Source organism: Cuculus canorus, chromosome 1 (assembly GCF_017976375.1).
Source record: "Cuculus canorus isolate bCucCan1 chromosome 1, bCucCan1.pri, whole genome shotgun sequence".
NCBI lineage: Eukaryota > Metazoa > Chordata > Aves > Cuculiformes > Cuculidae > Cuculus > Cuculus canorus.
Window position 1 is genome coordinate 208769289 of NC_071401.1, and position 24187 is coordinate 208793475.

Genomic DNA, 24187 nt, shown 5'->3' on the forward strand with positions numbered 1-24187 from the left:
CGGGGGGGTTCTCGGGGATGGGGGGGTCCCGGGGGGGTCCCGGGGGGGTCCCCGGGAGGTGTCGGACTCGCGTGGGTCCCCGCGGTCGCTCCGGGTAATGCGGCTGCTCCGGGGGGGGCGGGGGGGGGGGGCAGCCCCGCCTCTGCGGCTCCGCCCCGAGCGGAGAGAGCGGCCCGGAGGGGGGAAACTGAGGCACGGGGGCGGGGGGCACTGCGAGCGGGCACTGGGGGGCACTGGGAGTACTGGGGGCACTGGGGGGCACTGGGGGGCACTGGGAGCACTGGGGGGCACTGGGAGGCACTGGGAGCACTGGGAGTAGTGGGGGGCACCGGGGGGCACTGGGAGGCACTGGGAGCACTGGGGACAGTGGGAGCACTGGGATGTACTGGGGTATACTGGAGAGCACTGGGGTGCACTGGGGGCTGTGGTATGTACTGGGGGGCACTGGGAGCTACTGGGATGCACTGGGGGGCACTGGGAGCACTGAGGATAGTGGGGTGCACTGGGAGCATCGGATGTACTGGAAGCACTGGGATGTACTGGGGTATACTGGAGAGCACTGGGGTGCACTGGGGGTACTGGGATGTACTGGGAGTACTGGGATGCACTGGTGTGCACTGGGGGTGTTGGGGTATATTGGGATGCCCTGGGGTGTACTGGGAGTACTGGGATGTACTGGGGAGCACTGGGGGGTACTGGGATACGCTGGGGGCACCGGCATGCACTGGGGTGTAGTGGGAGTACTGGGATGCACTGGCAGCACTGAGGGGTGCTGGGGGGTACTGGGATGCACTGGTGTGCACTGGGAGTGTTGGGGTGCGCCAGGATGTACTGAAATGCACTGGGAGTACTGGGGAGCACTGGGATGTACTGGGGTTCACTGGGAGTACTAGGGCGCACTGGAATATACTGGGCTGACCTTGGAGCACTGGACTATACTGGGAGCACTGGACTATACTGGGAGCACCGGACTATACTGGGAACGCTGGACTACACTGGGAGCACTGGGATGTACTGGGGCGCACTGGGAGCACTGGGCTGTACTGGGAGCACTGGGCTGTACTGGACTATACTGGGAGCACTGGGCTGTACTGGGAGCACTCGGATGTACTGGACTATACTGGGAGCACTGGGCTGTACTGGGAGCACTGGGTTATACTGGGAGCAGCAGGCAGGCTGTGCTGGACTATATTGGGAGCACTGGGCTGTACTGGGAGCAGCAGGCTGTACTGGACTATACTGGGAGCACTGGGCTGTACTGGGAGCACTCGGATGTACTGGACTATACTGGGAGCACTGGGCTGTACTGGGAGCACTGGGCTATACTGGGAGCAGCAGGCTGTACTGGACTATACTGGGAGCACTGGGCTGTACTGGGAGCACTGGGATGTACTGGGAGCACTGGGCTGTACTGGGAGCAGCGGGCTGTACTGGACTATACTGGGAGCACTGGGCTGTACTGGGAGCACTGGGATGTACTGGGAGCCCTGGGCTGTACTGGGAGCAGCGGCCTGTACTGGACTATACTGGGAGCACTGGGCTGTACTGGGAGCAGCGGCCTGTACTGGACTATACTGGGAGCACTGGGCTGTACTGGGAGCACTGGGATGTACTGGGAGCACTGGGCTGTACTGGGAGCACTGGGCTGTACTGGACTATACTGGGAGCACTGGGCTGTACTGGGAGCACTGGGCTGTACTGGACTATACTGGGAGCACCGGGCTGTACTGGGAGTACTGGGCTGTACTGGACTATACTGGGAGCACTGGGCTGTACTGGGAGCACTGGGCTGTGCTGGTGCCCCCCCGCAGCCCTCGCCGGGGGTTGTGGGGGGGTCGGTTCGGGGGGGTCCCCCCCCCCCCGCGGCATCTGTCGGGGATTTAACGGGGATTAACGGGAGCGGCTATTTCGGGGGGGATCAACGGGGGGGGCGGGGGGGGGCACCGGGAGGGCAAAGGGGGGGCTGAAAGTGGGGGGGCGGGGGTGGGGGGCAATGGGGGCTGAAAGGGGGGGAGGGCGGGGGGGGCAATGGGGGGGTCAAAGGGGGGTCCGTGGGGGAGTCAAAGGGGGCAGAAAGGGGGGGAAAAGGGGGGCTGAAAGGGGGGGGGCAGGGATGGGGGGGCACGGGGAGAGGGGGGCAGAAAGGGGGGGGGGCTGAACGCGGGCGATCCCAGTGCTCCCAGTACAGCCCAGTGCTCCCAGTACAGCCCGCTGCTCCCAGTATAGTCCAGTACAGCCTGCTGCTCCCAGTATAGTCCAGTACAGCCTGCTGCTCCCAGTACAGCCCAGTGCTCCCAGTATAGTCCAGTACATCCCAGTGCTCCCAGTACAGCCCAGTGCTCCCAGTACAGCCCGCTGCTCCCAGTACAGCCCAGTGCTCCCGGTATAGTCCAGTATAGTCCGCTGCTCCCAGTACAGCCCAGTGCTCCCAGTATAGTCCAGTACAGCCTGGTGCTCCCAGTACACCCCAGTGCTCCCAGTACAGCCCAGTGCATCCCAGTGCTCCCAGTACAGCCTGGTGCTCCCAGTGTCCCAGTAAATCCCAGTGCTCCCAGTACAGCCTGGTGCTCCCAGTGCTCCCAGTAAATCCCAGTGCTCCCAGTACAGCCTGGTGCTCCCAGTGCTCCCAGTAAATCCCAGTGCTCCCAGGATAGCTCAGAGCAGCGCAGTGCACTCAGCACAGCCCAGTAAATCCCAGTAAATCCCAGTGCACCCAGTGGAGCCCAGTGCTCCCAGTAAATCCCAGTGCACCCAGTGGAGCCCAGTGCTCCCAGTACACTCGGGTGCTCCCAGTACACCTCAGTATACCCCAGTGCCCCCATGACTCCAACCAGTAACGACCAGTGGCCCCCCGGTGCCTCCCAGTAACACCCAGTGCCTCCCAATGCCCCCCCCCAGCGGCTGATGCTGGGGTCTGTGTTCCCCTCCCAGTGCCTCCCAGTAAGCCCCCAGTTCCTTCCAGTTCCCCCCTCCAGGGGGTGGTGCTGAAGTCTGTCCACCACCTCCAGTCCCTCCCAGTGCCTCCCAGTGTACCCAGTTCCTCCCAGTAACCACTGTAGCACCCCCAGTTCGCCCCCCCCAGTGCTCCCAGTACCCGTCAGGTAGTTGATACTGGGCTCTGTGCCCTCCCAGTTCCTCCCAGTTCCCCCTCCAGTCCCTTCCACTGCCTCCCAGTGCCCACTGTAACCCCCCAGTAACCTTCCCAGTGTCTCCCAGTGCCCCCCCCCCCAGCGGTTGACGCTGGGGTCTGTGCCCCCCCAACCCCTCCCAGTACCCCCTCCAGTCCTTCCCAGTATCTCCCAGTGCCTCCCAGTGCCCTCCCAGTACCCCTTCCAGTCCTTCCCAGTGTCTCCCAGTGCCTCCCAGTGCCCCCCAGGCAGGCGGTGCCCGAGTCTGTGTCCCCCCAGTGTTCCCAGTCCTTCCCAGTGCCTCCCAGTGCACTCCCGTGTCCCAGCAGTGCCCCCCCAGTGTTCCCAGTCCCTCCCAGTGCCCCCCAGTGCCTCCTCCAGAGGGTCATACTGGGGTTTGTGCCCTCCCAGTGCCTCCCAAGTGCTGCCCCAGTGACTCCCAGTGCCTTCCAGTGCCCACTGTGTCCCCACCAGTGCCCCCCCTCGCGTTCCCAGTGCCTCCCAGTCCCCCCCCTCGGTGGGTGAAGTTGGAGTCCGTGCCCGCCCCAGTGCCTCCCAGTGCCTCCCAGTACCCCCCGGCCGGTGATGCTGGGGTTTGTTCTCCGCTCAGTCCCCCCCAGTGTCTCCCAGTGCCCCCCCAGTTCCTCCCAGTTCCACCTCCAGTCCCTCCCAGTCCCTCCCAAGTGCTGTCCCAGTGCCTCCCAGTGCCCCCCCCCGGTGGGTGACGCTGGGGTCTGTGCCCCCCACAGCCACTCCCAGTACCCCCTCCAGTCCCTCCCAGTGCCCCCCAGTTCCTCCCCAATGCTTCCCAGTGCCCCCCAGTTCCTCCCCAATGCCCTCCAGTGCCTCCCCAATGCCTCCCAGTGCCCCCCAGTCCCTCCCAGTACCCCGTCCAGTCCTTCCCAGTGTCTCCCAGTGCCTCCCAGTGCCCCCCCCAGCGGTTGACGCTGGGGTCTGTGCCCCCCCCAGTCCCTCCCAGTACCCCTTCCAGTCCTTCCCAGTGCCTCCCAGTTCCTCCACAATGCCTCCCAGTGCCCCCCCAGCGGTTAACACTGCGGTCTGTGCCCCCCCCAGTCCCTCCCAGTTCCTCCCCAATGCCTCGCAGTGCCTCCCAGTTCCTCCCCAATGCCTTCCAGTGTCTCCCAGTGCCCCCCCCAGCGGTTGACGCTGAGGTCTGTGCCCCCCCCAGTCCTTCCCAGTCCCCCCTCCAGTCCCTCCCAGTGCCTCCCCCGAGCAGTTGACTCTGGGGTCTGTGCCCCCCCCAGTCCCTCCCAGTACCCCCTCCAGTCCTTTCCAGCCCCTCCCAGTGCCTCCCAGTTCGTCCCCAATGCCTCCCAGTGCCCCCCCAGCGGTTGACGCTGCGGTCTGTGCCCCCCCCCCAGTCCCTCCCAGTACCCCCTCCAGTCCTTCCCAGTGTCTCCCAGTCCCCCCTCCAGTCCTTCCCAGTCCCTCCCAGTGCCCCCCAGTTCCTCCCCAGTGCCTCCCAGTGCCCCCCCAGCGGTTGACGCTGCGGTCTGTGCCCCCCCCAGTCCCTCCCAGTGCCTCCCAGTGTTCCCAGTGCCGCTCCAGCTCTTTATTGGCCGCCCCGCGCCCCCCCTCAGCACTCGATGGAGTCCTCCAGGAGCTGCAGGAGGGCGGGGGGCACCCTCGGGACCCCCCCGGGCCCCCCCTCTTCCAGGCTCTCCTCGCTCTCCTCCTCCAGCGCCGGCAGCGACCCCGGGGGTCCCCCCCGCCGCGACCCCCCCCCCGAGAACGGGGCTGCCCCCCCCCTCCACGGACCCTCTCCGGTGTCCCCCCCCCAGAACGGGGCTGCCCCCCCCCTCCACGGACCCCCTCCGGTGCCCCCCCCCCAAAACGGGGCTGCCCCCCCCCTCCAAGGACCCCCCCGGGGGTCCCCCCCGCCGCGACCCCTCCCCCAGAACGGGACTGCCCCCCCAATCCCCGGACCCCCTCCGGTGCCCCCCCCCCCAAAACGGGACTGCCCCCCCAATCCCCGGACCCCCTCCGGTGCCCCCCCCCCAAAACGGGGCTGCCCCCCCCTTCTCCTGCCCCCCCCCGCCGCGACCCCCCCACAAATGGGCTGCCCCCCCCCCTCCCCCCCGGTTCCCCCCCGGGGCGCCCCCCCCCCCCGCGGGGCTGCCCCCCCCCTCGCTGTCGGGACTGGGGGGGCGCGGGGGGGCGGGGCTGGTGGGCGGGGGCGGCGGGGACCCCCCCGGGGACCCCCCCGGTCTCCCCAGGGAGTTGATTTGGGGTTTGGGGGCGGGGGGGGGCGCCTGGGGGGGGGGCGGCGGCGGCGGAGGAGGAGGGGGGGGCTGAGTGGGGGGCGCCTCCCCCCCCTCGATGAAGCCCTCGTTGGGGTAAAAGAGGGTGGGGGGGTTCGGGGGGGCTTTGCCGGCCGGGACCTGGGGGGGGACATGGGGGGGGAAGAGGGGGGTCAGAGCCTCAGAGCCCCCCCCCACGGCACCCAGACCCCCCCAGAACCCCCCCAGCACCCCTCCAGCACCCAGACCCCTCCAGACCCCCCCAGCACCCCACAGCACCCAGACACCCCCAGACCCCCACGGCACCCAGACATCCCCAGACCCCCCCAGCACCTAACCCCCCCCCAGACCCCAGACCCCCCCTTAGACACCCCTATATCCCCCCTCAACACCCAACCTCCCCCAGACCCCCCCCGACCCCCCCCAACACCTAACCCCCCCCAGGCCTCCCCCAGCACCCAGACCCCCACAAACCCCCCCAGCACCCAGACACCCCCAGGCCCCCCCAGACTCCCCCAGTACCTCACCCCCCCAGACACTCACAGACCCCCCCTGACCCCCCTCAGACCTCCCTTAGACCCCGACCCCCCCCCAGCACCCAGGACCCCCCCCAGACCCCCATTCATTACCCAGACTGCCCCCTAGGGCCCCCCCCCCAGACCTCAATTCCCCCCCAGACCCCCCCAGATCCCCCCCAGCACCCAGGACCCCCCCCTCAGCCCCCAGTCCCCCCCAGACTCCCCCCCCAGACCCCCCATTCATTACCCAGATGCCCCCCCCAAGACCCCCCCCCCAGACCCCCCAGATCCCCACCACCACCCAGCCCCCCCTCCTCAGTCCCCAGTCCCCCCCAGACTCCCCCCCAGACCCCAATTCCCCCCCAAACCCCCCCAGCACCCAGGACCCCCCCCCCCCCATCCCCCAGTCCCCCCCAGACTCACCCCCAGCCCCCTCATTCATTACCCAGATGCCCCCCCCCAGCCCCCCAAATCTCCCTCTCCGGCCCCCCGGACCCAATCCCTCCCTCCCCAGCACCTATTCACCCCCGAGACCCCAGACCCCCCCCCAGACCCCCCAAGTGCCCCCCAGCACCCATTCCTGCTCAGGGTGCCCCGTGCTCCCCCCGCACCCTCTTTTTTTTTTGGGGGGGGGGGAGACACCCCACTCACCGGCTGGAACCACCTCAGGCTCTGTGGGGGGAGAGGAGAAACGGAGTCAGATGGGGAAACTGAGGCACGGGGGGGGGCCTTGCCGGGCACCCAGATCTGGGGGGACAGAGGGCTGTTGGGGGGCAGGGGTTTTGGGGGGCCCCTTATCACGTTGTGGTTTGGGGGTACAGTGGGTTTTTTGGGGTGTAGGGAGGGTCAGGGTTTTGGGGGGACCCCTAACACATTGGGGTGCAGGGTTTTGGGGTGCGAGAGGCCAGGGCTTTTGGGAGGCCCCTACCACGCTGGGGTTTGGGGGTTCATGGGTTTTGGGGTGCAGGGGGTTTTGGGGGGCCCCTACCACGTTGGGGTTTGGGGGTTCATGGGTTTTGGGGTGCAGGGGGTTTTGGGGGGCCCCTACCACGTTGGGGTTTGGGGGTTCGGGGGTTTTGGGGTGCAGGGGGTTTTGGGGGGCTCCTACCACGTTGGGGTTTGGGGTTTTGGGGTGCAGGGGGATTTGGGGGTTCAGGAGGTTTGGGGGGGCCCCTACCACTTTGGGGGTTGGGGGTTCAGGAGGGGTTGAGGTTCAAGGGGGTTTTGGGGGGCTCCTACCACATTGGGGTTTGGGGGTTCAGGGGGTTTTGGGGTGCAGGGGGTTTTGGGGGGCTCCTACCACATTGGGGTTTGGGGGTTCAGGGGGTTTTGGGGTGCAGGGGGTTTTGGGGGGCTCCTACCACATTGGGGTTTGGGGGTTCACGGGTTTTGGGGGTTCAGGAGGTTTTGGGGGGCTCCTACCACGTTGGGGTATGGGGGTTCGGGGGGGTTTTGGGGTGCAGGGGGTTTTGGGGGGCTCCTACCACTTTGGGGTTTTGGGGTTCAGGAGTTTTGGCGTGCAGGAAGTTTTGGGGGGCTCCTACCTCGTTGGGGTTTGGGTGTTCATGGGTTTTGGGGGTTCAGGAGGTTTTGGGGGGCCCCTATCACGTTGGGGTTTTGGGGTTCAGGAGGGGTTTTGGGGTGCAGGGGGTTTTGGGGGGCTCCTACCACGTTGGGGTTTGGGGGTTCAGGAGGGGTTTTGGGGTTCAGGAGGGGTTTTGGGGTGCAGGGTTTTTGGGGGGCCCCTACCACGTTGGGGTTTGGGGGTTCAGGAGGGGTTTTGGGGTTCAGGGGGTTTTGGGGGGCCCCTACCACGTTGGGGTTTGGGGGTTCAGGAGGGGTTTTGGGGTTCAGGAGGGGTTTTGGGGTGCAGGGGGTTTTGGGGGGCTCCTACCACGTTGGGGTTTGGGGGTTCAGGAGGGGTTTTTGGGGTGCAGGGGTTTTGGGGGGCTCCTACCACGTTGGGGTGCTTCTCGTTGGGCAGCGCGGCTGTGCCCCCCGCTTGGCGCTGCCGCTGCCGACGGCTCCGCGCGCGCAGGATGAGGCCCAGGACGGCGGCTCCCAGTGCTCCCAGTGCTCCCAGTGCTCCCAGTGCCCCCAGCGCCCCCAGCCCCAGCGCCGACCCCCCCTCCGACGGCTCCTGCGGCGCTGGGGGGGGCGTCAGGGTACCCCGAAACCCGGCGGGGGGACCCCCATACCCGGGGGGCTCATGAGGCTGGGGGGGGTCCCTGAGGATTTAGGGGGGTCCCATCCTGGGAATTTCTGGGGGTCCCCATTGTGGGGGTCCCTGGGGGTGGGGGTCCCCATTGTGGGGGGTGTCCCATTGTGGGGGTCTCATCCCGGGGGTCTCTGGGGCTTTGGGGGGGGGTCCCATCCCAGGGGTCCCCCATTTTGGGGGTTTCGGGGGGGTCCCATCCTGGGAATTTCTGGGGGTCCCCATTGTGGGGGTCCCTGAGGGTGGGGGTGTCCCATTCTGGGGGTCTCATCCCGGGGGTCTCTGGGGCTTTACGAGGGGGTCCCACCCCAGGGGTCCCCCATTCTGGGGGTCTGTGGGGCTGGGGGTTCCTATCCCGGGGGTCTCTGGGGGTCCCGTTCTGGGGGTGCCGGGGGTCCCCGTACCCGCCTGCCCGGGCCGCAGCACCTCCAGCTCCACTGTGGCATTCGCCGTCTCCCCCGACTCCTCGTCCCGCGCCAGCACCTGCGCTCCAGTGCTCCCAGTGCTCCCAGTGCTCCCAGTGCCCCCCACTGCTCCCAGTGCTCCCAGTGCCTCCCCAGTGCTCCCAGTGCCTCCCCAGTGCCCCCTCAGTGCCCCCCAGTGTCCCCCAGTTCCTCCCCAGTGCTCCCAGTGCCTCCCCAGTTCCTCCCCAGTGCCCCCCAGTTCCTCCCCAGTGCCTCCCAGTTCCTTTCCAGTGCCTTCCAGTTCCTCCCCAGTGCCTCCCAGTGCCCTCCAGTTCCTCTCCAGTGCCTTCCAGTTCCTCTCCAGTTCCTCCCAGTGCCCCCCAGTTCCTCCCCAATGCCTCCCAGTGCCCTCCAGTTCCTCCCAGTGCCCCCCAGTTCCTCCCCAATGCCTCCCAGTGCCCTCCAGTTTCTCCCCAGTTCCTTCCCAGTTTCTCCCCAGTGCCCCCCAGTGCCCCCCCAGTGTCCCCCAGTTCCTCTCCAGTTCCTCCCCAGTGTCCCCCAGTGCCCCCCAGTGCCCCCAGTTCCTCCCCAGTTTCCCCCAGTGCCCCCCAGTGCCCCCCAGTTCCTCCCCAGTGCCCCCCAGTGCCCCCAGTGCCCTCCAGTTTCTCCCCAGTGCCCCCCAGTTTCTCCCCAGTGCCCCCCAGTGCCCCCCAGTGCCCTCCAGTTTCTCCCCAGTGCCCCCCAGTTTCTCCCCAGTGCCCCCCAGTGCCCCCAGTTTCTCCCCAGCGCCCCCCAGTGCCCCCCAGTTCCCCCCAGTTCCCCCCAGTGCCCCCAGTGCCGGAGGGGTCTCACCTGGAGGCGGTGGCGCTGCCCGGGCTGGAGGCGATCGGCGCGGGCGACGAGGAGCCCGTTGGGCATCACCTGGAAGAGCTGTCGCTGCGCGGGGGGGAGGCTGTACCGCACCTGGGGGTTCAGGGCCTGGGGGGCCGCCGTCAGTGCCCGACGCCCCCTGCGCCCCCCAGAGCCCCCCTGCACCCCCCAGAGCCCCCCGTGACCCCCACAGCCCCCCAGAGCCCCCCGCGCCCCCCAGAGTCCCCCGCAGCCCCCCAGAGGCCCCCTGTACCCCCCAGAGTCCCCCGCGCCCCCCAGAGCCCCCCGCAGCCCCCCAGAGTCCCTCGCAGCCCCCCAGAGCCCCCCGTGACCCCCAGAGCCCCCCGCATCCTCACAGCCCTGCCTGCATCCCTGCATCCCTGCTCACATCCCCACATCCCTGCCTGCATCCGTGCCTGTGTTCCCACATCCCCACATCCCTGCCTGCATCCCTGCCCTCATCCCAGCATCCCTACATCCCTATATCCCTGCATCCCTGCATCCCTACGTCCTTTTGTCCCCGCATCCCTGCATCCCTACATCCCTACAATCCTACATCCCTACATCCCTACATCCCCGCATCCCTACATCCCCACATCCCTACATCCCTACATCCCTGCATCCCCGCATCCCCGCATCCCTGCATCCCTACATCCCTACATCCCCGCATCCCCGCATCCCTACATCCCTGCATCCCTACATCCCTACATCCCTGCATCCCCGCATCCCTACATCCCTACATCCCTGCATCCCTGCATCCCTACATCCCTGCATCCCTACACCCCTGCATCCCTACATCCCTACATCCCTACATCCCTGCATCCCCGCATCCCCACATCCCTACATCCCTACATCCCCGCATCCCCACATCCCTGCATCCCCGCATCCCTACATCCCTGCATCCCCGCATCCCTACATCCCTGCATCCCTACATCCCTGCATCCCTACATCCCTACATCCCCACATCCCCATATCCCTACATCCCTACATCCCTGCATCCCTGCATCCCTACATCCCTGCATCCCTACATCCCTACATCCCCACATCCCCACATCCCCATATCCCTACATCCCTACATCCCTACATCCCTACATCCCTGCATCCCTGCATCCCCGCATCCCTACATCCCTGCATCCCTGCATCCCTGCATCCCTGCATCCCCGCATCCCTACATCCCTACATCCCTACATCCCTACATCCCTGCATCCCTGTATCCCTGCATCCCTACATCTCTGCATCCCTACATCCCCACATCCCCATATCCCTACCTACATCCCTACATCCCTACATCCCTGCATCCCCGCATCCCTACATCCCTGCATCCCCGCATCCCTACATCCCTACATCCCTGCATCCCCGCATCCCTACATCCCTACATCCCTGCATCCCCGCATCCCTACATCCCTACATCCCTACATCCCTGCATCCCTACATCCCTGCATCCCTGCATCCCTGCATCCCCGCATCCCTACATCCCTACATCCCTGCATCCCTGTATCCCTGCATCCCTACATCTCTGCATCCCTACATCCCCATATCCCCATATCCCCACATCCCCATATCCCTATATCCCCACATCCCCATATCCCTATATCCCCACATCCCCACATTCCCACATCCCTACATCCCCACATCCCCACATCCCTACATCCCTATATCCCTACATCCCTGCATCCCCACATCCCTATATCCCTACATCCCCGCATCCCTATATCCCTATATCCCCACATCCCCATATCCCTATATCCCTATATCCCCGCATTCCTGCGGCACCTCGGGGAAGTCGTTGTCGCGGGCGCGCAGGGCGAGGACGCGGCCGCCGAAGGTGAGGAGGAGCGCGGCCTCGCGGGCGCCGGCGGGGACGAAGGCTCTGTACCGCGCCAGGGGGAAGCGCGGGGGGTGGCGGTTGGGGGCCAACACCCGCACCAGCGCCTGTGTCACCGCGAACTTGGACGGATCGTTCAGCTGCGACGCCTGCGGGACGGGAACAGCCGCTGCCGCAACACCCGCTGCCCGGTGCACCAACAGCCGCTGCACCAACAGCCGCTGCCGCAACAACCGCTGCTGCCCCAACAGCCGCTGCTGCAACACCCGCTGCTGCCGCAACAACCTCTGCCCCAACAGCCACTGCCGCAACACCCGCTGCCGCAACACCCGCTGCACCAACACCCGCTGCTGCCGCAACAACCACTGCACCAACAGCCGCTGCCCCAACAGCCGCTGCTGCCGCAACACCCGCTGCTGCCCCAACAACCGGTGCCGCAACAGCCGCTGCCCCCGCAACACCCGCTGCCGCAACAACCGCTGCACCAACAGCCGCTGCCGCAACAACCGCTGCCGCCGCAACAACCGCTGCTGCCGCAACAGCCGCTGCTGCCCCAACAGCCACTGCCGCAACAACCGGTGCACCAACAGCCGCTGCCGCAACACCCGCTGCTGCCGCAACAACTGCTGCCACAACAACCGGTGCACCAACACCCGCTGCTGCCCCAACAGCCGCTGCACCAACAGCCGCTGCCGCAACAGCCGCTGCCCCAACAGCCGCTGCCCCAACAGCCGCTGCCGCAACACCCGCTGCTGTCACAACACCCACTGCCGCCGCAACAGCCGCTGCACCAACACCCACTGCCACAACAACTGCTGCCCCAACACCCGCTGCACCAACAGCCGCTGCCGCAACACCCACCGCTGCCGCAACAACCACCGCCCCAACAGCCGCTGCCCCAACACCCACTGCCGCAACAACCGCTGCCCCAACAACCGCTGCCCATTCCCAGTGCCTCCCATTCCCTCCCAGCGCACCCCAGTTCCACCCCAGTTCGTCCCATTTCCTCCCCAGTGCCTCCCAGTACCCCACCAGTCCCTCCCAGTGCCCCACCAGTCCCTCCCAGTGCCCCCCAGTTCCCTCTCAGTCCCTCCCCAGTTCTCTCCCAGTCCCCCAGTTCTCTCCCAGTGCCCCCCAGTTCCCTCCCAGTGCCCCACCAGTCCATCCCAGTGCCCCCAGTTCCCTCTCAGTGCCCCCCAGTTCTCTCCCAGTCCCTCCCAGTGCCCCCTAGTTCCCTCCCAGTGCCCCCCAGTTCTCTCCCAGCGCCCTCCCAGCCCCTCCCAGTGCCCCCCCAGCCCCTCCCAGCCCCTCCCAGTGCCCCCCAGTTCCCTCCCAGTGACCCCCCAGCCCCTCCCAGCGCCTCCCAGTGCCCCCCCAGTCCCTTCCAGCCCCTCCCAGTGCCCCCCCCGCCCCTCCCAGTGCCCCCCCAGCGCCTCCCAGCCCCTCCCAGTGCCCCCCAGCCCCTCCCAAGCCCCTCCCAGTGCCCCCCCAGCCCCTCCCAGTGCCCCCCAGTCCCTTCCAGCCCCTCCCAGTGCCCCCCCAGCCCCTCCCAAGCCCCTCCCAGTGCCTCCCAGTCCCTCCCAGTTCCCTCCCAGTGCCCCCCCAGTCCCTCCCAGTCCCTCCCAGTGCCCCCCAGCACCTCCCAGTGCCTCCCAGTGCCCCCAGTCGCACCATGACGCTGAGGCTGATGGTGGGGGTTCGGCCCCTGCTCTCCACCGCCCGCAGCAGAGTGATGGCCCCGGTCCGGTTGTCGATGTGGAACCGACTGCTCTCGTGCCCTGGGGGGGAAGGGGGGGCACATGGGGACCCCCCGGACATCCCCAAACCCTCTGGGACCCCCCCAAACCCCAGAGCCCCCCCAGATCCCCCCGGGCACCCCCAGACCCTCTGAGACCCCCCCAAACCCCAGAGCCCCCCCAGATCCCCCCGGGCACCCCCAGACCCTCTGAGACCCCCCCCAAACCCCAGAGTCCCCCCAGATCCCCCCGGACACCCCCAGACCCTCTGGGACACCCCCCAAACCCCAGAGCCCCCCCAGATCCCCCCGGGCACCCCCAGACCCTCCGAGACCCCCTCCGGACCCCAGAGCCCCCCCAGATCCCCCCGGACACCCCCAGACCCTCTGGGACACCCCCCGAACCCCAGAGCCCCCCCAGATCCTCCCGGGCACCCCCAGACCCTCTGGGACACCCCCCAAACCCCAGAGCCCCCCCAGATCCCCCCGGGCACCCCCAGACCCTCCGAGACCCCCTCCGGACCCCAGAGCCCCCCCAGATCCCCCCGGACACCCCCAGACCCTCTGGGACCCCCCCCGGACCCCAGAGCCCCCCCAGATCCCCCCAGGCACCCCCAGACCCTCTGGGACTCCCCCCGGACCCCAGAGCCCCCCCAGATCCCCCCGGGCACCCCCAGACCTCACAGCCCCCCTGGACACCCCAAACCCCCCGGACTGCCCTCAGAACCCCCTCAGGGTTCCCCTGCACCCCCCCAGCGTGGGGCATGATGGGAAACTCCCCAGGAGCATCCCTGGGGGGGTCCCAGGGATTGCTGCCCCCAGGGCTGAGTTGGGGACCCCCTTCCTATTTTGGGGGAACTGGGAGCACCCCCTTATCTTGAGAGGACACCTGGAGGGGCGCTATCGACCCTTTGAGCCCCACTTTGGGGGACTAATCCTGCCCCCTCCCCCGTGTCTGTCTGTCCATGCCCACCCGTGTCTGTGTGTCCGTCTACCTGTGCCCGTGTGTCCGTGCCCAACAATGTCCGTGTGTCTGTGTCCATAACCGTGTCGATGTCCATCTGTCCCTGCCCACCCATGTCCATCTGTCCCTGCCCACCCATGTCCGTGTGTCCCTGCCCATCCACGTCCATCTGTCCTTGCCCACCCATGTCCATATATCCACGTCCACCCATATCTGTGCCCATGCCCATCCATGTCCATCTGTCCTGCCCCCCCGTGTCTGTGTGTCCATGCCCACCCATATCCATATATCCATGCCCACCCGTGTCCATCTGTCCCTGCCCAACCACGTCCATGTGTCCATGTCCACTCATGTCCGTGTGTCCCTGCCCATCCATGTCCATCTGTCCCTGCCCAACCACGTCCATCTGTCCTGCCCCTCCCATGTCTGTGTGCCCATGCCCACCCATATCCATATATCCATGCCCCCCCATGTCCGTGTGTCCATGCCCACCCACGTCCATCTGTCCTTGCCCACCCATGTCCATATATCAATGTACACCCATACCTGTGTCTCTGCCCACCCATGTCCATCTGTCCCTGTCCCCCTGTGTCCATCTGTCCCTGCCCACCCATGTCTGTGTCTCTGTCCACCAACATCCATGTGTCCCTTCCCAACCACATCCGTGTGCCCATGCCCAACCGTGTCTGTGTGTCCCTGCCCATCCATGTCCATCTGTCCCTCCCCAACCATGTCCATATATCCATGTCCACTCATGTCCATATGTCCCTGCTCAACCACGTCCATCTGTCCCTGCCCACCCATGTCCATCTGTCCTGCCCCCTCCGTGTCTGTCTGTCCCTGCCCACCCATGTCCATCTGTCCCTGCCCCCCTGTGTCCATGTGTCCATGCCCACCCATGTTCGTGTGTCCCTGCCCATCCACGTCCATCTGTCCATGCCCACCCATGTCCGTGTGTCCATGCCCACCCATGTCCATCTGTCCCTGCCCAACCACGTCCATGTGTCCATGTCCACTCATGTCCGTATGTCCCTGCCCCCCCGTGTCCATCTGTCCCTGCCCAACTATGTCCATGTGCCCATGCCCAACTGTGTCTGTGTGTCCCTGCCCATCCATGTCCATCTGTCCCTGCCCAACCATGTCCATGTATCCATGTCCACTCATGTCCATCTGTCCCTGCCCAACCACGTCCGTGTGTCCCTGCTCAACCACGTCCATCTGTCCCTGCCCACCCATGTCCATATAACCATGCCCACCCATGTCCATCTGTCCCTGCCCCCCTGTGTCCATGTGTCCCTGCCCACCCATGTCCATGTGTCCCTGCCCACCCATGTCCGTGTGTCCATGCCCACCCATGTCCATCTGTCCATGCCCACCCATGTCCATGTGTCCATGCCCACCCATGTCCGTGTGTCCATGCCCACCCATGTCCATCTGTCCCTGCCCCCTGTGTCCATCTGTCCCTGCCCCTCATGTCCGTGTGTCCGTACCTGCCAGCAGGGAGTAGGTGATGGTGGCCCTCAAGCCCCTGTCCCCATCCTCGGCGTAGACGGATCCGGGGCTGAAGCGCAGGGGTCCCCCCTGGGTGGGACAGGTCCAGCTCAGCCCCACGGCACCGCCGACCCCCCCGTCCCGTCCCGTCCCGTCCCCGTCCCCACCTCGAGCTGCCCCTCGGTGACGTTGGCCGTGTAGACGGGGCTGGTGCAGATGGTGAGGCCGCGGTGGGCGCGCGGCGTGCACGGCAGGAACTGCGGGTACTGATCATCCCCGTCCAGCACGTTGACCCGCACGCGCGCCGAGGCGTTGAACCGCTCCTTGGTGTTCATCTCCTGCGGGGACACGGACACGGATGGACACACGGACACGGGGATGGACACACGGACACAGGGATGGACACACGGACACAGGGACGGACACACGGACACAGATGGACACACGGACATGGGCCGAGGCATTGAACTGCTCCTTGGTGTTCATCTCCTGCGGGGACACGGACAGGGATGGACACACGGACACAGGGATGGACACACAGACACATGGACATGGGCTGAAGCGTTGAACCGCTCCTTGGTGTCCATCTCCTGAGGGGACACGGGCACAGATGGACACACGGACACAGGGATGGACACACAGACATGGACCAAGGCGTTGAACCGCTCCTTGGTGTTCATCTCCTGCGGGGACATAGACAGACACACAGACACATGGACACAGGGATGGACACACGGACACATGGACATGGGCTGAAGCGTTGAACCGCTCCTTGGTGTTCATCTCCTGAGGGACACGGGCACAGATGGACACACGGACACACGGACGGACACACAGACACACAAACACATGGATAGACACACGGATGCATGGACACAGGGATGGACACACAGATGGACAGACACACGGACACCCTGCCGCACGTCAAGGTGTTGAACCCCTCCTTGCCGTTCATCTCCTGTGGGGACGACATGGGCGCATGGACACGGACAGACACACGGACACACGGACATACGGGTGGACAGACAGACACACGGACACCGGGATGAACACACAGATGGACGGACACACGGACGCTGAGCCACGGGCAGAGGCCTTGAACAGCTCCTTGGAGCTCATCTCCTGCAGGGACACCGACACACGGGGCCACGGACGGACACAGGGATGGACACACGGACACAGGGATGGACACACGGACACAGAGGCATGGGCTGAGGCTTTGAGCTACTCCTTAGCGTTCATCTCCTGCCACGGGGACACGGACACACGGATGGACACACGGACACACGGACACACAGAGGCATTGAATTGCTCCATGGTGTCCATCATCTCCTGCACATGGACACCAATGTATGGGGACAGGGAGGTGGGGACGGACACACGGATGGACACACGGACACAGTGATGGACACACAGATGGACACATGGACACACGGATGGACAGATGGACACATGGATGGACACACGGACACACGGATGGACACACAGGTGGACAGATGGACACACGGAGGCATTGAATTGCTCCATGGTGTCCATCATCTCCTGCACGTGGACACCAATGTATGGGGACATGGAGGTGGGGACGGACACAGAGATGGACACACGGACACACGGATGGACACACAGATGGACACACGGACACACGGACACAGCGGTGGACACAAGGACACACGGATGGACACACGGATGGACAGATGGACACACAGAGGCGTTGAATTGCTCCATGGTGTCCATCATCTCCTGCACGTGGACACCAATGTATGGGGACACGGACGTGGGGACGGACACACAGATGGACACATGGACACACGGGCACACGGATGGACACACAGATGGACAGATGGACACACGGAGGCGTTGAATTGCTCCATGGTGTCCATCATCTCCTGCACGTGGACACCAATGTATGGGGACAGGGAGGTGGGGACGGACACACGGATGGACACACGGACACAGTGATGGACACACAGATGGACACATGGACACACGGATGGACAGATGGACACATGGATGGACACACGGACACACGGATGGACACACAGGTGGACAGATGGACACACGGAGGCATTGAATTGCTCCATGGTGTCCATCATCTCCTGCACGTGGACACCAATGTATGGGGACATGGAGGTGGGGACGGACACACAGATGGACACACGGACACACGGATGGACACACAGATGGACACATGGACACACAGATGGACAGATGGACACACGGAGGCGTTGAATTGCTCCATGGTGTCCATCATCTCCTGCACGTGGACACCAATGTATGGGGACATGGAGGTGGGGACGGACACACAGATGGACACACGGACACACGGACACAGCGGTGGACACAAGGACACACGGATGGACACACGGATGGACAGATGGACACACAGAGGCGTTGAATTGCTCCATGGTGTCCATCATCTCCTGCACGTGGACACCAATGTATGGGGACATGGAGGTGGGGACGGACACACGGATGGACACACGGACACACGGATGGACAGATGGACACACGGACACACGGACACACGGATGGACAGATGGACACACGGACACACGGATGGACACACGGACACAGGGATGGACACACGGACACAGCGATGGACACACGGATGGACACACGGACACACGGATGGACACACGGACACAGCAGGACGCCGCCACGCGCAGGGTCTCACCACGGCGGTGACCACCACCTCCAGGTGCTGTCGGCTCTCGAAGTCGAGGGCGCGCGCCAGCACCACCTTCCCGCTGTTGGGGAGGTCGATGCGGAAGAAGCGGGCGTCGGGCTGGGGGGGGGGCGATGGGGGGGGTCAGCGCGGGCAGGTGGTCCCCCCAGGGGGTCCCCAGTGCTCCCCCGGGGGACCCCGCGCTCACCGAGGCCGTGTCGATGACGTACATCAGCGTGTCCCCGTCCGCGTCCTCCGCCTGCGCGCTGAACACCACCGAGTGCACGGCCGCCAGCTGCGACACCCCCGTCACCACCCCACCAACACCGCCCTCCCGGTGACCCCGTGGCCGCCGTGGGTGCCCCCATCCCTCCCGGTGACCCCGTGGCCGCCGTGGGTGCCCCCAGACCCTCCATGGGTGCCCCCATCCCTCCCGGTGACCCCATGGCCTCCATGGGTGCTCCCAGACCCTTCATGGGTGCTCCCATCCCTCCTGGTGACCCCATGGCCTCCATGGGTGCCCCCATCCCTCCCAGTGACCCCATGGCCTCCGTGGGTGCCTCCATCCCTCCTGGTGACCCCATGGCCTCCATGGGTGCCCCCATCCCTCCTGGTGACCCCATGGCCTCCGTGGGTGCCTCCATCCCTCCTGGTGTCCCCATGGCCTACGTGGGTGCCCCCAGACCCTCCATGGGTGCCCCCATCCCTCCCAGTGACCCCATGGCCTCCATGGGTGCTCCCAGACCCTCCATGGGTGCTCCCATCCCTCCTGGTGACCCCATGGCCTCCATGGGTGCTCCCACACCCTCCATGGGTGACCTCAGACCCTCCATGGGTGCCCCCATGTCTCCTGGTGACCCCATCCCTCCTAGTCACCCCATGTCCTCCATGGGTGTCCTCAGACTCTCCATGGGTGACCCCATCCCATCCCGGTGCTCCCATCGCTCTTGGGTGTCCCCACTCCTGTCCCCATCCCCAACTCACGCTCATGACCACCCTGTCCCGCTGTCTCCCCCTGTCCCTGTCCTGGTGCCCATCCCTGTCACTGTGACCGTGACCACTCCTGCCCCATCCCAGTCACTGTCCCCAATCCATGCCCATGGCCATCCCTGTCCCCACGACCATAATCACCCCTGACCATAACCGCACATTCCCACCCCTATCCTGGTGTCTATCCCTGTCCCCAACCCATGATCATGGCCGTCCCAGTCCTGGCGCCCATCCTCATCCGTGTCCCCATGACCATTCCAGTCCCTGTCTTGGTGCATCTCCTGGTGTCCATCCCCATCTCTGTCCCCAATCCACACCCAAGGCCATCCCTGTCCATCCCCATCCCTGTCCCCAATCCACACTCAAGGCCATCCCTGTCCTGGTGCCCATCCCTGTCCTGGTGTCCATCCCCATCCCTGTCCCCAATCCATGCCCAAGGCCATCCCTGTCCATCCCCATCCCTGTCTCCATCTCCATCCCCATCCCTGTCCCCAGTTCACGCCCGAGGCCATCCCTATCCTGGTGCCCATCCCTGTCCTGGTGTCCATCCCCATCCCTGTCCCCACACCCATTCCTGTCTCCAATCCATGCCCAAGGCCATCCCTGTCCCCATCCCCAACCCTGTCCGTCCCCATCTCTTTTCATCCCCATCCCTGTCCCCAATCCATGCCCATCCTTATTCCAGTGCCCATCCTTGTCCCCATGCTCATCCCTGTCCCCAATCCATGCCCAAGGCCATCCTTGTCCATCCCCATCCCTGTCCATCCTCATCCCTGTCCCCAACCCATGCCCAAAGCCATCCCTGTCCATCTCCATCCCTGTTCATCTCCATCCCTGTCCCAGTCTCCATCCCTGTCCATCCCCATCCCTCTCCCCAATCCATGCCCAAGGCCATCCTTGTCCATCCCCATCCCTGTCCATCCTCATCCCTGTCCCCAACCCATGCCCAAAGCCATCCCTGTCCATCTCCATCCCTGTTCATCTCCATCCCTGTCCATCCCCATCCATGTCCCCAATCCATGCCCAAAGCCATCCCTGTCCATCTCCATCCCTGTCCATCTCCATCCCTGTTCATCTCCATCCCTGTCCATCCCCATCCGTGTTCTCAATCCATGCCCAAGGCCATCCCTGTCCATCCCCATCCCTGTCCATCCCCATCCCTCTCCCCAATCCATGCCCAAAGCCATCCCCGTTCCCATCCCTGTCCATCCCCACCCCTGTTCCCAATCCATGCCCATCCTTATTCCGGTGTCCGCCCCTGTCCCCACCCCGCTCCCGGTCCCCATCCCGGCACCTCGCTGATGTTGTGGGTGACGTCGGAGGCCCCCTGGAAGTGGGGACGGTTGTCGTTCTCGTTGAGGACTTGGACGATGATGCGGTACTCCACCTGCCGGGGGGGACACGCGGTGGGACCGCGCCCCACGGAGAGCCCCGTGCCCCCCGGGATCCCCACGGGCGTACCGGGGAGAAGCCGTCCTCGGCGCACGTCAGGGCCACCATCAGCACCGGAGACTCCAGTTCCTGCAAGGAATGGGGCGTCGGAATGGGGACGTGGGGGAGACCCCCACGGGGACATCTCGGGGGGAGTGGGAAGGATGGGGTGGGGGGAGAGAGGAGGGACATGGGATGGACGCGGGTGGATGGACGGACAGATGGATGGACAAAGGATGGATGGACGGACGGATGGTGGACAGATGGACACAGGATAGATGGACAGAGGATGGACGCAGGATGGATGGATGGATGGATGGATGGACACAGGATGGATGGATGGATGGATGGATGGATGGATGGATGGATGGATAGAGGAAGGAAGGAAGGAAGGAAGGAAGGAAGGAAGGAAGGAAGGAAGGAAGGAAGGAAGGAAGGAAGGAAGGACATACAGGGTGGACAAAGGGCAGATGGAAGATGGACACCAGATGGACACAGGTGCATGAGGGATGCATGGAGGATGGATGGAGGATGGACATAACACGGAAGGCATTCCAGGATGGATGGAGGATAGACACTGGATGGACATAACACGGAAGGCATTCCAGGATGCATGGAGGATGGATGGAGGATGGACATAACACGGAAGGCATTCCAGGATGGATGGAGGATGGATGGAGGATGGACATAACACGGAAGGCATTCCAGGATGGATGGAGGATGGACATAGGATGGACGCAGGATGGGTACAGGTGGACCCAGGATGGACAAAGGTGGATGCAGGGTGGAGGCAGGAGGACTGGAAGGTGGATCCAGGATGGACACGGGTGAGTGGAGGAAGGACCCAGGATGGAGACAGGTGGGTGCACGATGGATGGAGGATGGACACGGGTGGGTGGAGGATGGAGCCAAGTGGACCCAGGATGGAGGTGGTTGGATGCGTGAGGGATGAAGGATGGACGCAGGATGGAGCCAGGTTGACCCAGGCTGGACATGGGATGGATGGATGTGGGATGGGTGGATGATGGATGGATGGATGGATGGATGGAGACAGTTGGACCTAGGCTGGAGGTGGAGGATGGACGCGGGTAGATGGAGGGTGGATCCAAGTGGATCCAGGATGGAGGTGGATGGATGCACAATGGATGGAGGATGGACACGGGTGAATGCTGGACGGAGCCAGGTGGACCCAGGCTGAATGTGGGATGGATGGAGACAGGACGGATGGATCCAGCATGGAGCCAGATGAACCCAGGCTGGAGGTGGGATGGATGGAGCCAGGATGGATGGATGTGGGATGGAGCCAGGTGGACCCAGACTGGACATGGGAAGAACAGAGACGGGACGGATGGATGCAGGATGGGCCAAGCTGGAGGACAAGGCAGTGGTGGGGGTGGTGGCATCACCTCGCGGTCCAGCGGGCGCCCAGCTGAGACGTTGAGCCGCACGCTGCGTCCATCCAGGTAGAACCAAGCGGCGTCGGCGCCCACCAGGCAGAGGTGGAGGCCGGCGCTGCCCGCGTCCCCCCCCGACGGCAGCCGGGCCACCAGGCTCCCATGGGCGCTGTTCTCCACGATCTCCGTGAAGAGGTTCCCGAAGCCGCTGCACCCGTCACCCTGGGCTGCTGCCACCCCGCGGGGTCAGACAAGGGACACGCGCCCACCCACCCCAGGGACACCTCCCCAGGGTCTCCACGCCTTAGGGTCTCCATGTCCCATGACCCCAGCCAAAGGTCTCCATCCCATAACGTCCCCATGTCCCCATCCCCAGGTCTCCATCCCTTAAGGTCCCCATGACCCCATCCCTTAAGGTCCCCATGTCCCCATCTCCAGGTCCCCATGCCTTAAGGTCCCCATGTCCCTATCTCCAGGTCTCCATCCCTTAAGGTCCCCATGCCCCCATCTCCAGCTCTCCATCCCTGAAGGTCCCCATGTCCCCATCTCCAGCTCTCCATCCCTTAAGGTCCCCATGACCCCATCTCCAGGTCTCCATCCCTTAAGGTCCCCATGTCCCCATCTCCAGGTCCCCATTCCCTGGCACCTCTGCCCTTTGAGTCTCCATCTCTCATGGTTGTCACCCCAAGGGTCTCCACTCCCTGGTGACCCCATACCCCTGGGCCCCCACCCTTGGGCCTCCCGCTCTCATGGTTGTCCCCCCCAGGGTTCCCATGCCCTGGGGACCCCATCCCTTGGGTCCCCATCCCCGAGGACCCCTTCCTTGGCTCCCCATTTCTCATGATTGTCATCCCCAGGGTCCCCATCTCCAAGGTCCCCACCTCTGTGGTCCCCATTCTCTGGTAACCCCGTGCCCTGGTGACCCCGTCCTTGTGTCCCCACCCACAGGGTCCCCATTTCTCATGGTTTCCACCCCCAGGTCCCCATCTCCAGGGTCCCCATCCCCTGGTGACCCCATCCTTGCGTCCCCACCTCCAAGGTGCCCATGGCCCAGGCCACCACGCTCCCAGCCCGATGTCCCCGGTGTCCCCAGCCCACGCTCACCTGCTCCCAGCCGCAGGGCCAGGCACGCGGCCAGCAGGGCCGGCCACCACGGAGCCGCCATGGGGACGGTGACGGGGACGGGGCCGCGGTGGCAGCCTGCGCTGGGGAGGAGACGGGGTGGCACCCTCGGATCTGTGTCCCCAAGTCCCCACCTCCGTGTCCCATCAGCCACGGTCCCACCATCCCCAGGTCCCCATCCCTGTCCCCATCCGCGTCCCCATCCCCGTCCCCTTGTCCTCATCCCCAGGTCCCCATCCTCATCGCTGCCCCTGTCCCCATGTCCTCATTCCCAGGTCTCCATCCCAAGGTCCCCATCCCTATCGCTGTCCCTGTCCCCATCCCCATGTCCCCGTCCCCAGATCGCCATCCCCATCACTGTCCCTGTCCCCAGGTCCCTGTCCCCATCGCCATCACTGGCCTTGTCCCCATCCCCATGTCCCTGTCCCCAGGCCCCCACCCCTGTCCCCATCCCCACATCCCTGTCCCCAGGTCCCCATCCCTATCACTGGCCCTGTCCCCATCCCCAAGTCCTCATCCCTCTCCCCATTCCCATGTCCCTGTCCACAGGTCCTCATCCCCATCCCTGTCCCCATCCCCATCACTGTCCCTGTCCCCATCCCCAACCCTGTCCCCAAGTCCCCATCCTTGTCCCCATCCCCATCCCTGTCCCCAAGTCCCCATCCTTGTCCCCATCCCCATCACTGTCCCTGTTCCCAGGTCCCCATCCCTGTCCCCATCCCTGTCCCTGTCCCATGCCCTCATGCCCATGTCCCTGTCTCCAGGTCCCCATCCCTACGGATCCCCCTCCTGACCCCACCCCACCCCATCCCCGTCCCCACTCCCATCCCTGTCCCCTTGGATCCCCATCGCCCATGCCCAGGTCCCTGTCCCCATCGCTGTCCCTATCACTGTCCCCATTCCATTCCCACCCCTGTCCCCCTTCCCGTCCCCGTACCTGTGCCACATCCTTGTCCCCTTCCCCATCTCTGTCCCCTTGGATCCCCATCTCTGTCCCCATTCCCATCCCCGTCCCCCTCCCTGTCCCCATCCCTGTCCCCCTCCCCGTCCCCATCCCGTGGACCCCCCTCCCTGTCCCCATCCCTTGGATCCCCCTCCCCGTCCCCATCCCTGTCCCCATCCCTGTCCCCATCCCTTGGATCCCCATCCCTGTCCCCATCCCTGTCCCCATCCC

General features: G+C 65.3%; 1 protein-coding gene across 1 annotated transcript in view; it reads right to left on the reverse strand.

The window, feature by feature from the left end:
- Positions 1-1890: 1890 nt before the first annotated feature.
- The window catches only part of LOC128852719 (cadherin-related family member 5-like), a 30742-nt gene continuing 8445 nt past the window's right edge, over positions 1891-24187 (reverse strand). The window contains exons 7-22 of the mRNA XM_054071889.1: positions 22996-23096; positions 21904-22121; positions 20528-20587; positions 20361-20453; positions 18285-18371; positions 18086-18196; positions 15579-15749; positions 15411-15501; positions 12893-12999; positions 11170-11370; positions 9379-9504; positions 8527-8605; positions 7865-8055; positions 6559-6579; positions 5421-5530; positions 1891-1963 (exon numbers count right to left, since the gene is read on the reverse strand). Of these exons, the coding sequence (XP_053927864.1) occupies positions 1891-1963; positions 5421-5530; positions 6559-6579; positions 7865-8055; positions 8527-8605; positions 9379-9504; positions 11170-11370; positions 12893-12999; positions 15411-15501; positions 15579-15749; positions 18086-18196; positions 18285-18371; positions 20361-20453; positions 20528-20587; positions 21904-22121; positions 22996-23096 (1840 nt within the window). The remainder of the gene's footprint in view (positions 1964-5420; positions 5531-6558; positions 6580-7864; positions 8056-8526; positions 8606-9378; positions 9505-11169; positions 11371-12892; positions 13000-15410; positions 15502-15578; positions 15750-18085; positions 18197-18284; positions 18372-20360; positions 20454-20527; positions 20588-21903; positions 22122-22995; positions 23097-24187) is intronic.